Here is a 13,932-nt window from a genome sequence, read left to right as displayed (position 1 = left end):
GAGCGGACTCTCCTTGATATCGTGGGGAGTGGGGGCAGGGGGTGTCTCGAGGGGGGGTGGGCGGGGGCGGTGAGAGGAGGCAGGCCTGGCCGGTACAGGGAAAAAAACGTCACCGAGTGTCCAGTGTGGACACTCGGTAAAGGGTTTCTTTGTCGAGTGTCCACCCTAGGACACTCAACAAATTTTTTTAAAAAAAATTAAAAAATATCTAGCAGTTTCAAAAAAAATACCAAATTTTCACACGAAATAATATATGTTCTCTACTGACTATATAAAAAGTTTTGTAGTCAAACCGAACTCGACCGTCACTTCGACTCTAAATTTTATCGAATCCTTCTCAAAGTTACTATTCTTCTTCTGAGATGCTTCGGTTTGTAATCATCATACATGATGAAATGTGAAAAACTTTCTCACTTTTTTCCACAGCCTCCACATATTATATCATCACATCATGACAAATCTCTTGATTTTCAGATTTTGCTTGTTTTTTTTACAATTTAAAAATACTACTGCCACAGGTTCATGTTCGTGTTTCCTGAACAAGATGTTCGAAATTTCTTTTCATTTCATGGGTCAGGTCTCAAATTGGGCCAAATAACATGAATATCATTTTTATACTTATTTTGTTCCATAATTTGAATCACTTGCAGTTCAAATTTGACTTATACCAAAATATCCCTTGAAATGCAATTAATTAAATAAATATAGCAAATAAATTCAAAAATATACTAAACTTTAACATGGAGTACCACATGTTGTATGTGAGGAGTAGAAAAAATTTCAAGGTGAAAAGAGGAAAAAAAATTATTTTTTTGCCGAGTGTCAAAAAAAACACTCGGCAAACCCCCCCTCTTTGCCGAGTGTCTTTTTTGACACTCGGCAAAGCCCCCTCTTTGCCGAGTATTTTTTAAGACACTTGGCAAAGAGGGTGGCTTGCCGAGTGTTTTTTATTTGACACTCGGCAAAGCCCCGATTTGCCGAGTGTTTTTTCTTTGCCGAGTGTTTTTTCTTTGCCGAGTGTTTTTAGCTTGGCACTCGGCAAAGAGCTTGTTTGCCAAGTGCTTGAAAAAAACACTCGGCAAAAAAAATACACTCGGCAATTTTTAGCTTTCCCGTAGTGTATATCAGTTTCGACATGGACAAATATCCAATATAGTTTTCACCAAACGCACAATTGTATACAGTTTTCACCAAAATGGCTGTTTAATTATGCTAAACGGCCATTTGTACGGGCTAAAACTCAAGACCATTAAGACTGAGAATTTAATCAGCTGGCTACTGTGCAGTAATTAAATAGAGTTTAATTGTGCTAAATGGCTGTTTAGAATCGTATAATTGCTTACCTGAGCAATTGAAGAGATCTCCGACCAAGCCATTGATTGTGGATGCACTAGCATAAGACAGAAAGATGCTCTTCGTCATATTCCTGGCCATCTCTGCAAGGTCCTTCTCCCACCAGTCCCCTGTAATCATCAGGATCATTTCACATCTACTAGATACTTGCAAAACCATTGCAAAATTGCGCACAATTTAAATCCCATAGGACATGACATATTTTATTTTCTCAAAATGGGGACCAATTAAATTTGCACGAAGTTAAGGTTCTCATATCCTAAACAATAAAAATCTGAAAGGTTCACAAACCTATAATAACTGGGATCTCCTTATGAGGCTGAGGAAATGGATATGACTCAGCTCCATGCCTTGGCCGAATAATGAATGCGCCATGGACAGTTGCCCGTAGTCCGGGGACGTGAGCATGCCACCACAGGGTGCCTTCCTGCCCAACGACATTGAACTGGTAGGTGAAATTTTTGTTCGGCAGGATAGGGCATTGGGTGAGCATTGGCACCCCATCAGCCCAGCAGTTCCGAAACTGCTTCACTCCGTGCCTGCATCACAAACCACAAATACTTTTGTGTTCTCAGAAAAGATAAAAACTCTACCCCAGCCCAATATCTTCTAGTACTGTAGTTGTTGGTTCATGTGGTTTAATTGTGGTTGTAGTGTGGTGGGTTTATCACATTGTAAGTTTGGAGAGGTGAGGAGGATCATCTTATAATCCTTATCATTCAAAATATAGCACCTCCGTTCCACGTGAGGAGTTAGGTTGTAAGCAGATTTTAGAGCGGAATGTTAAAAATCTATCAGAGCAAGAAATCTTGCTGCAAGATCCACCTTCATTATTTCCCATGGAACCTGCACCGTCCGGCTTACAATTATCCAGTTGCCCTACAGAGTCTTATCACTACTGGAGAACCGACCTTTAGTACTGATCAGTAACCCCCTCTAGTACCGGGCGCCTGACCGGTATCGCGTAATATGCGCGTGCACGGTCTGTGGGATTCGAACCCACGACCTCAAGACTCACGTGAACCTTCCTTACCATCTCATCTACGTAGCACATGTGATTGAGTTAGAAATACTGTCATTTTGAAGTAACTCATGGAGAGGCTTTTAGTTCCCGTCAATAATACCAAGACATTTAGTACCTGTTGGTGTTATTGACCGGTACTAAATGGTACTCCACGAGGTACTGGTGTTATTGTCGAGTACTAAATGATCTAGACTACCGGGCAATAACACCACATTTAGTACCGGTTAGTGTTATTGTCTGGTACTAAAATATCTCCGAGGATCAAAAATTTGTATCCAGCACCAATTTCAAACGTTATTACCGGACGAAATACCATCCGGTACAAAAATCAACTAGAATGCTCATATTCTAGTAGTATATTCCAAACCTGGCACGACCGTGCCGGCGGCCGGCGTGTGCGAGCGCGCGGCAGGAAGAGACCGGCGCAGCGCTGGTGGAGGAAAGCGCGGCGCCGTCGAGGTCCCATCTCCCTGATCCTGGTTCACTAGCAGTTGACATCCCTGCTAATGCTACGTCCTACTCCAGGGAATCGAAGATGCTGGAACCTTATAGAGGATTCGAGGGAATCGAGATGCGAGTGCTATTGGTTATTGCTTTTCCTTTTTGGAACCTGATGTGGATGCAAAGCGAGGACCGACAATAAATTTTTTTGACACGCTGCTAAGTTTCGTTACCTGTTCTCCTAATTTTTCTTCTCAAATTTTCCTTTCTCTTGGATTTGTTCTTGTTCATCGGGTTCTTGTTCTTGTTCCTCTCTCAAATTTTCTTGACACCCGAACCCGACATTTTGGGTACTGACAGCTCGTTCGGCTGGCTGCTTTGCAGGGCTTCTGCTGCTCGGCTCTCTGCCGCAGCAGCTGCAGCACGCAACAGCTCTCTGCCGCAGCAGCCAGCCAGCCGAACGAGGCGTGAAACTTCAGGTACTGTTCTCCCATGGTACATCTTGAGTAGGGATTTGAGCAATCCGAACTTTTGAAACCTCAAATTACCCAACCCGAACATGTCGAGTAACCCGAATGCTCACTCCTCCAAGACTATCCTCTATTTTATCTGTCGTATACATCACAAAAGGTTGTCAACTATAAAGGTGTGGAGTGCTGCAATTTTGTTTAAAAAACGTTTTACAATCTGAATAATTATAAGTGCTCATAAATTTTAAATATCTTACTACGAAGTAAACGTGATCCTTCGCAGCTTTATCCTTGATGCACTTCATATATTTTATAATTTCATCGTGTAATTATCATCAAATATTTTGATTTCTTGTCTAACATATACTCCTAGAATTGAAGCCATATTTTTGAAAAACGGGTGACAATCGTACAAAAAATCTAGACGTCAAAATGCACGGTCCACCTTAGCTGTTTCTTATAAGCAGTGCCATATATAGCTTTATCCTCTGAAATGGATGAACTTATTGGTATGCCATCGTAGCTTACCAGTGGATTGTCATGTTGTAAGGTGACCTGTTGATGACATGAACAGTCACCGTGTCTCCTTCTGTGATCTCAATGGTTGGCCCTGGGAGCTGCCCGTTCACCACGGTGACCTGTGTCTCCTTGCACAGGCGCGTCATCTTCGTCTGATTCACCTACATGTGTACACGATCAAGGAAATCAAGCATAAGTGCGTGGATAATGGCGCATGAATGGTTGTTATAGATACGATCGACGCTAGAGAGGTCGATCAAACGGAACGAAACAGCATCATGCATATTTACAATGAACGTGTGCTCGACGGATGCCGCGTCTCCCACTGGTGCGGCTGTGTTGATCAGGAAGACAATGGCGATAGCTACCGACATGGAGGTGGCTGCTGCCATGGGGAGGCTTCGGCTCTCCATGCTCGCCATGGCTGTGTGCGTCGCGCTGTGCTCGCTTGCTCTACTTGTTGGCAAACAAGATGAGCTTGCTGAGCTGAGCAATAAAAGTTTCCGGTGACTGATTAAAATATTGCCTCTAGGAGACTAGCTAAGACCACACACGTTCTTCAACACGTGCGATGGCTGAGCAGTGAGCACCTACCATGCCCACTGTTTAACTCCAGGTACTTAACAAATCATGACCGATGGATGTTTAACTGTTGAAAGAAATAGGAATAAAAGCAGAGTCGTCTACAAGTGTCGGCCAGGCATTGGATGTGCTAAGACACGGGCGCCTGTCAGAGACTCTGACAAAACGTACAAGGCTCAATATTTGAGTGCTGCACACATCTAATACCAGCAGGCATCCTTTATTTTTTTTTCTTTTGACGTGCAATGCACGTGGTGCATGTATAAGCCCTCAAATCGAGCAACACTGTTATTGACAGCTCACACAATGACAGTCATTGTCAAGCATCAATTGCTTAATTATGAGCTGAGCAACCAGGACAGGCTTACCATGTGCCACACAGATGCCTGACCACAGTAAAAGAAAAGAACTGACGTGTACTTGACTGTTTGCTACTTTTGCTCACTGCCAAATAGGCACGCAGCATCTTGCATTGCATGTGGACACTCACAAGCGCCCACGTTGCACTTGGACAATGGCAGAGTGGCAAGCACTGACGGCATGCACTGAGGCAGGCTCAGTCTGTATCCAGCGTGCTGATGTAGGCCTTGCTTAGTTCCCAAAATTCCAACTTTGACAATATGCAAAAGGAAGATTCCCCATCACATCAAACTTGTGGTACATACATGGAGTACTAAAAGGGCGTTTGGATATTAGGTGCTAAACTTTAGCAGTATCACATCGGATGTTCGGATGCTAATTAGGAGGACTAAACATGAGCTAATCATAAAACTAATTGCAAATCCCTGTGCTAATTCGCGAGATAAATCTATTAAGCCTAATTTAATTAGGCTTAATAGATTCGTCTTGCGAATTAGACTCCATCTGTGCAATTAGTTTTTTAATTATCCTATGTTTAATACTCCTAATTAGCATCCAAACATCTGATGTGACATGTGCTAAACTTTAGCACGAGGTATCCAAACGGAACCTAAATATAGACGAAATCAAAAACAAATTGCACAGTTTTGTTATACTTTGCGAGACGAATTTTTTAAGCCTAATTAGTCAATGTTTGGACAATAATTCATAAATACAAACGAAATGCTACAGTATGCTACAGTGCTAGCATAGTGATTTTGGTTGTCCAAAATCGGGCAACTAAACAGGACCGTACTCGTTCCATAAATTGCAGTCGTCCTCCATCGTACTGAAAAAGAAGGCTAGTGACAGCAGGACGAAAAGTGCCAGATGTATGATGCACTAATATCATAATTTGCAGCAACAATTTATTATTTTGGGATGTGAATGGATAACGGTAAATTAATGCGATGCTTTTCTAATTTTATTTAATTTTACAAAATTGTAGTATTATCAAGATATTTAGTGTAGTATCACTGCTGGGGAAAACGCCTTCAAATGATCGGTACTAAAGGGTATTAAAAAGTTCAAAAAAAAATCCCGCCCGAGCCGCACCCGCCGCACCCAGCCCGAGCTCGAGCCACACCCCGCCGCTGTGGGGCGAGCTGCATCCCACCGGCCACCGCCCTTGCCCCCTTTGCCACCCTTGGGCCTCACGCCCCTGCCGGACACTTGGCCCCTCGCTGGAGACAGGCCCCACCACTGCCACCCCTGCCGCGTGCCCCGGCCTCGTGTCGCCACACGCCCCAGTAGCATGACCCGCCAGAGCTCGACCGCACCGGCTGGATCCGCCTCTAGATCAGAGAGAGAGTGAGGGGGGCTCACTGTCACCACCGCATCCACCCACCACCGCCACATCCACACGAGCCCTGTGCGCCGCTGCAGCCCCGTGCGCTGCCACCACTCTTCGCCCCGCCGCCGCTCGTCACTGCCATGAGTGAGGGACGCGTGAAAGAGGGAGGGGAGGGACAGCGGGAGAGGGAGTTCCAGCGGGAGAGGGAGAGTGAGAGGGGGTCGGGGCGAGAGGGAGCTCCGATGGGGAGGGAGACACAGGAGGAGAAAGGGAGGCGGAGGGGAGCGGAGGTGGGGAAGGAGGTAGAGGAGGAGCGGTGGGGTAGGGGAGCGGACGGGGAGGGAGTGAGCAGATAAGGCTCGGGGGAGGAGGGACTGAGGGCAGGCTGCGGGTAAGGTGGGTGAGGAGGGCGCCGGCCTTGAAAGTTCTCACAAAAATATCACCTGGAGGTTTCACCCGGTACTAAAGACCCTCAGACACATTAGTACTGGGTGGAGCCACCCGGTACTAATGGGTGACCTTTAGTACCGGTGTAGTACCGGTTGGAGCCCCTAACCGGTTCTAAAGGGGATCATAGGGGGCTCCTGGGGAACTAGCCGTTAGACTCGGTACTAATGCTCACATAAGTATTGGGTCAAAAACCAACCGGTATTAAGGGCTAGGATCAATGCTCAGTCTTCCAGTATTTTATAATAATTGTTTCCTAAATTAAATTCAAATAATCATATGTTATATTATGTTTGTTGCATTCACGCTTCTCCATATAATTTTTTGGTTGCTTATTATGATTGTTCCAGAATTTATTCAGGGTTAACATATCTTTTGCTTTAGAGATTTGAATTTCTGTTTGGGCCTGCTATTCTTTTGTACCTTGCACTGGTAGAAAACTGAGCATTAGTCCCGGTTGGTAGGCCTCAACTCTCTCGAAAATCCATCCGGGATAAACTATTCGAGACGAGGGGGGGTTTTAGTCCCGGGTCACTCAATGGGGACTAAAGGGGGGCCACGCTAGGTGCAGCACGGGCCCCTTTAGTCCCGGTTGGTTTGCATGTGTGCATGCAGTGGTGTGTGTATATATATGTATATACAATTATTAGCGTATTATACAAATCAAACTAGTATTTATACAATTACTATATATACAAAAATTTGTCCACTTCATTCCTAGGATCCACTTTCGTGGTGTTGCTCGGTGCGTCTACTAAATGTCCATTGTAATGAAATTCTCCCTCTGGATTTATCACCCGGTCCACTAGGAATCCTTCACATATTGCCCCTATTCTCTCCTTCTCCAAGATGCTATGTTGAATATTCCACATCTGTAATTGGAAATATGTGAATGTTACACGAACAATTAAATATAAGGAGCTAGAAAATAATTAATTATTAATAGTTTGATTTTACGTACTTTCATATCATGCTACGTCAGCACCTTGGGTCCCACAAAATTGTGCAGGTGCTCACAGTCGTAATATCCACATAGATTATTCCCGGATTCCTGCCTTAAACACTTTAGTGGGAAAAAACAAGTTATGAAATATTCGTGTTATAGAATGTACAAAATGTGCAAACTTCGTACCTACCGAGAAGTCTGTTCTGAATGAAAGTTTTTCTCTGAATGGACCATGGTGTTTCGTAAGGAATAATTTCCATACGCTGCGAATTAAAATAATGAATGATACAGTGTTACATGAAAGTTTAGGAAACAAACTTTTGCATAGAGATAAAGGTCAAGAATTATTACGAGTTTATCATGCCTTGAATGTCCTGGTACTTCTTCGGTGGTTTCCTCAACGAATCGAACACAATGACGTGGCTTCTATCAATCTCAATTATTATGAGGATCCAGTGGAAACTATGTAGTTAAATCTTCATATTAGAGGTAACTAACATTAATTAGGTAAGGAAAAAGAAAATAAAAATATACGGTACCCACACTTACTCAAAGTTGTATGGCAGTAGTATGTAACTCTTGTAATGTTGTTTGTCCATGAAATTGTATACTGCCTCCAATGTTTTGTCTAGCTAATCCCGTATCTGCTTTTGGTTAACAAGTGATGGATCCATGAAGCCAACATTGAAGTACGATTCTCTGTGGCAGCTCTAGATTAGCATCCTACATAAAATGGAAGACGAAGTTAGTAGGCGACACACGCACAAAAAATAATGATATGAGCTAAAATTTACATGTAGATAAACAGACACTTATAGAAGCCAGGCGCTGATGAGAGAGACGTCAAGGGCATCCTAATGGTACACTTCATATATATCCTTGAATTCCATCCACAAGACTTTGTCACCTTCGCTAAAAAAATCTATCGGTTTAACTCAAAGACCGAACATTTGCCTCTCGTTGGCAGACTGCTTTATGTACCATTCATGGAAATCATACATCTTCATGGATAGTTTCCGTACCAACTCATGCCTTACTAGAGGCTTGCCTAGCTCAAAGGTCCATCTAGCTACAACTGGCACTGGAGCTGGTGGTTCAACTTGCCCTAGAACTTCAGCAAGAGACATACCTGTATCTTTCATAAATCCAATGACATGGATTTGTTGTTCTAAGCGCATTGCTGCTATAGTTTGAGCATCTTTATCTGGTAGATCCCCAAGCTGGGGGATAGTACGACTTAAAGACGACTTCTCTTTCCCCTCGAAGCGAGGAGGCTTTCCCAAGTTGATAGACCCGGATGAGGTGTTAAAATTGAAGCGACAATAATTGAAAGGGATTTGGTGAAACTCCCTTCGTGGACCAGAAAGTCCGGAGCGGGTTGATCTTGCATCATCATACTCGGAGTCGTCATCGGAGGAATCTTTGCTTTCTTGATGCCTTCTTGCACTTGTGCTTGCTCCACGGACACGTCCTCCTTGAGCACCTGTTTGTGCTCCTTGTGGCACCACGGGTTGTTGAGTGATATTTGGATTTGAGACATCACCTCCTTGACGCACCTCTTGACTTCCCAATGTCGACATCTCGATACTCCAAGCGGTTAAGCTTTAATCCGGAAACAAAAGCTCTGATACAAATTGAAAGGATCTAGTATGTCGACTAGAGGGGGGGTGAATAGTCGAACCTAAAATTTTTTACAACTTTGAACAAGTTTATTAGCGACTTCCGAAGATTGTTCCGGAAATTTTGAAACTTTTGGAACTTTCGGAGAAATCTTCAGATCGCCGGAGATTAGAGGATTTAAACTACAATCTTTTGAAAAAACTTGCTGAAAAGTAAATCGTCAAAAATAGGTTAAGTAGTAGGTTATTCTAGGCCTTTGGCACAAGATAGAACAGCTGGAAACTTGCTAGAACTGTAAATCAAGCACAAACCCTAGAAATATGGTCTATGCTTGAATATGAATCAATTTAAGAACAACAAGCACAAAAGATAGAAGGATTTGTTTTCCGAAGTTCTGCTTCACACCTTGAAGCCTAGGTCTCCGTTGAGGATCCACGACGGGTGGACTTTTCACTCCTAAGCAAATTTCCTCCCTCTAGCGACCACAAAGATCAAGCTAGAGTCACTTACTCAATCGTCGGGGTAATACAAACTTCCTATAGGCAACCACACTCCTTGGATGTTCCATGGGCAACGCCTAGCCAGCTAGGAGCTTGAAGCTCCAAGAGTAACAAACGCGGAACCACCAGCTTGACGAAAAACAAGGTGCTCAAGAGATGGAAAATCAGCTCACTAGCACTTTCCCTTTGCTCTCCCTTGAATCCCTCATTAAATCCCCACCAAATCTCACTAAGAATACCAACGGGATTAAAGAGGGGGACTAGAATGATATTTAGAGGCTCAGCGCAATGTTAGGTCGAGAGAGAGACTATGGGAGGGGGTGAGGGGATATTTATACCCCTTCACCCCAAAATTAGCCATTGGGGGTTAAGTTCCGGAATTTTTCGGAACTTTTTCCGGAAACTTCCAGAACCTTCGGATTCTTCCCAAAAACTTTTTGAAAAACTCTGGACCTCCAAAACTGCTCCCGAAACTCTGTAAACTTCGAAATATTCCGGAGGATTTTCTAGAAAAATCTGAAACTCTCAAGTTAGTACCAATCTAAGTATCCTCATGGCTTGGTCACTTGAATACCATAGCTTGGATACTTGAATAACATGATTTGGACCTTGCCATTATTTGATTTGCACACTTGGGACTGACACATGCTTTACAAACTATTAGTTCCTTGACTATGTTGTCACTCAATCACCGAAATCATAAATTATGATCTAATGGGCCTCATTCACTATAGCCATTCAGATGCCTCACCATAGAAAAAGACACTAAGAATGTAAAAGAAAATAAATGACGTGTACTTGACTGTTTGCAACTTTTGCTCCCTGCCAAATAGGCTTTGTAACACAAGCGCCCACGGTTCACTTTTACAATGGCAAAATAACGGCAAGCACCAACGGTATACACTGATGCAGGATCATGCGTAGCTTGATGTTCTCATCATTCTCCCTTTCTTTTGAATTGCAGTTGCCCTCTCAACTCCATATCATCATTCCTTTCCTAAACAAAGTTGGTGACAGCCGAAGCAAATGGCAAGACATATATAGGACCACGTCAAAAGAAAGTATCTCTGCAAAGCAATGTATGACATGGTGCATCATTATCATAATTTGCAGCAACGTCAGATGTGTTAGTGTCACAACCCAAAATTTATTATTTTGGAATGTGAATGATAACGGTAAATTAATGCAATATTTTCTATTTTTATTTAATTCTAGAAAAATTATAGTATTATCAAGATATTTAGTGTAGTAAAATAATTGTTTTCTAAATTAAATTCAAAGAATCATATGTTATATTTTTGTATGTTACATTCATGCTGCTGCATATAACTTTTGGTTGCTTAGCATAATTTCTTATCATTGTTCCTGGATTTATTCAGGGTTAACATATCTTTTGTATCATCTATCTGAATTTATGCCAGTAGGAAATACCCATTTCTTCTATTTTTCTTATTCCTTTTATCTCCTGCTTGGGCCTGTATCATGGTTAGGCCTACTTGTTAGCACCGGAACTAACAAATATCTCATTGTTAATAACGATCGTGCATTCGGCGTTTCAAAAAGCAATCAAGAGTTAATGAAGGTCTTGTGCAGTGTATGGAAACCTTATGTTAATAGTTAAATGAGAAATGCTACATTATGTAATAAATCCAGGTACTTAACAAAAGCATGACCGATGGATGCATGTTTAACTGTTGACAGAAAGAGTGAAATGAACCACTGTTTACTCGAGGTCCAACCACGGACCTGAATTTACACGTGAAATGAACCACTTTAAAAGCTGAAGGACTCAAATGATCTCTTTGAAAATTCACTCGAATAGGAATAAAGCAGAGAGTCGTCACCTCAGACTTAATGCACGATGTCTGAGCGCCCACCTTACCTGGCCAGGTCACTGGTCCTGCCCTCGTGGTTCACGCGCTATGATGTGGCAAGCAGACAAGCTATGATATGCCATCAGTGGTCAGTACACAAATCTACTAGTCGGATCCAAGGGGAGGCATTTGCGTGTGCTCACACACGGGCGCCCTACATCCCGCCACAGACAAAACGTGTACAAAGGCCATTGTTGCTAGCTCAAAACGTGTACATCACTGGTCTTGCATTGACGTGGTGCATTCGTATATACGTATCTTACCTAGGTGACCGTCGTCTATGGTGAAGCATCTATTTCGACTTTATCAATCTTAAAACCTTGCCCAAAACGGCCCCGGCACCTAGTCTAGTCAGCACACACCACGTGACGGCATGAGGCGCACGTATATACTCCATCATATGTGTCGTTCTAGCGTTTGAAAAGAATCCCATAAAAGAGTGCAATTCTAAGAATTAGATGTAACTACCTATATTTGATTTGCATGCCAAAACTTCCTGCATGGGGTTAATAAATGTGGTTATGAGTTGGTCAATAAATGTGGTTGTGAGTGTCTTTTCACACCACCTCTATCTGGAAAAATTGCACTCTTTCATTGGACAGTGAGAGTAGCATGCAGGGGCTATGGGCAAAAAATCACATGTCGCTTTCACAATGCATTCCGTCCTCTATATTCTCCATCCTTTCTCAGTCTCTCTCCGCCTCACACAGCGATAGCACACCAGGGACCCGACACCTTGCATTTCGATTTCATGTTATTAATATTTAATTTATGAATGGTTGTTGAAACTATATTGTTAATATTTTTATACATAATTGAAGATCTATTTTTATATTTTTTTTTGAAATATTCTATCTTAAATTCACACGTCTTGAGATGTACAGTTAGTTCAATCTCACGTTTTTCAGATAAAAATTAACACAAAGAGATTGAAAAGGGAGAGATATGAGAGGGAAAGTGAAATTAGGGCCCAAAGGGTGAAGTTAGGATTCCAGGTGAGCTGTGTGCCCTTGCTTGAAAACTTTTTGGTACCAAAAAAACATGAAATGTCTAATATTTGTAATGTTAAAAATAAATAAATATATTCACTTGACCTTTGTCCATAGCTAGCTAGTCGGACATAACGCACGCGCCTGAGCGTCCACTGGGCCTGCCCTCGTGGTTATTATGTGCAGCAGTGGCTCAGATGGCTGACCACAAAAGGACACTTAATTAGAATGGTCCATAAACATATAGGCCCTCAAAAAGATTGCTGCCTCACCTAATCAGCTGCAAGACTGCCATTGGACATGGCCCAATAATTCACAAGCGAGCAGTGGAGACAGGTCAAACAACGACAGTCACTGTCAGGCATCAATTATTGCTTATGAGCTGAGCAACCAGGACAAGCTTACGATGTGCCACTCAGATGCCTAACAACAAAAAAATGACACTAAGAAAGTAAAATAAAATAACTAAAATGTGCTTGACCGTTTGCAACTTTTGGTCACAAAAATAGGATTTGTAACAACACTAATATATCTGTCGGATCGAGGGGAGGCGCAGCATGTTCATTGCATTTGTGGAGACTCGAGAGCGCCACCACTACATAAAAAAAAAACGTTTTTACCACCAGGTAAAATTGCATTTATGAGGCATCTGTAGGGCAGGACTCAGTCCAGCCTAATAAATACACAGCTCGTTCGGCTGGCTGGTTGCTGCGGCAGAGAGCTGCTGTGTGCTGCAGCTACTGCGGCAGAGAGCCGAGCAGCAGCAGCCAGCCGAACAAGCTGACGGTTGCAGAGGCGGGATACCTCGTCACCCTGCACTGAAAACTGATTAAAAAATAAAAAAAAGCTGGGCCGCAATGTCCTCCAGCATTGTGGGCCCACGCACATTGCACACACAGGCCAAACGCCACCAAGGAGGGACCTAGCGTCGAAGGCTGTGGGGAGTGTCACATCCGGAAATTCAAAAATTTCAGGATGTGACTAAAATAAATAATTAAAAAATAATTTTCTCATAATTTTTAAATTTTTCCAACATTTATTTTATTTACAAGAAATTTAGTATAGGAAAAATAATTATTTATTTTTTAAATTAAATAATGTGTTCTCTGTCTATGCATTCATGCCGATGCATTTGGTGTTTCATGAGTGAAAAAGTTTTAGAATGCGTTTAGACGTTGATTAGACCCTTCTAAGAATTTTCCAATTTTTCTAATCCTTGAGCTAAATCCAATTTTCCGGATGGTTCTCAAATTCTTTTCATAAGCTCCAAATATTTTATTTGGATTCCTTATGTCCCAATCTATGGATTTTTCCCAGAATTTTTGGAATTTTCTAAATATTGTTCGTGCTCTAAAAACATCATCTGGAGTTTCTAGATTTGTTTTTGCACTGAAATTATTTAATCAAAATCTTTCTAAACGGGCCGAGCCCACGAACCCGCCCAGGATCTCTCCTTTCCACCAGCCCAACCTGA

General features: G+C 42.4%; 1 protein-coding gene and 1 long non-coding RNA gene across 3 annotated transcripts in view; both read right to left on the bottom strand.

Annotated features, from left to right (window-relative positions):
• LOC101768901 (laccase-15-like) overlaps positions 1–4,370 on the bottom strand; it is a 7,723-nt gene extending 3,353 nt beyond the window's left edge. Inside the window, exons 1-4 of the mRNA XM_012848574.2 lie at positions 4,098–4,370; positions 3,817–3,968; positions 1,645–1,892; positions 1,344–1,463 (exon numbers count right to left, since the gene is read on the bottom strand). Of these exons, the coding sequence (XP_012704028.1) occupies positions 1,344–1,463; positions 1,645–1,892; positions 3,817–3,968; positions 4,098–4,229 (652 nt within the window). The 5' untranslated portion in view covers positions 4,230–4,370. The remainder of the gene's footprint in view (positions 1–1,343; positions 1,464–1,644; positions 1,893–3,816; positions 3,969–4,097) is intronic.
• A 2,781-nt stretch (positions 4,371–7,151) lies between these two features.
• On the bottom strand, positions 7,152–8,224 carry LOC111258249. 2 transcript variants are annotated; one of them, XR_002678884.1, is made up of 5 exons: positions 8,025–8,224; positions 7,827–7,937; positions 7,662–7,738; positions 7,491–7,592; positions 7,152–7,401 (listed from the first exon to the last, which is right to left on the bottom strand). It is a non-coding gene; the product is annotated as an uncharacterized LOC111258249 (long non-coding RNA). The 2 variants fall into 2 exon arrangements; XR_002678883.1 differs by having other exon boundaries at positions 7,666–7,738.
• Positions 8,225–13,932: the final 5,708 nt, after the last annotated feature.

This window comes from Setaria italica, chromosome VIII (assembly GCF_000263155.2).
Source record: "Setaria italica strain Yugu1 chromosome VIII, Setaria_italica_v2.0, whole genome shotgun sequence".
NCBI lineage: Eukaryota > Viridiplantae > Streptophyta > Magnoliopsida > Poales > Poaceae > Setaria > Setaria italica.
This window is presented reverse-complemented; position numbering and strand designations above follow the sequence as displayed.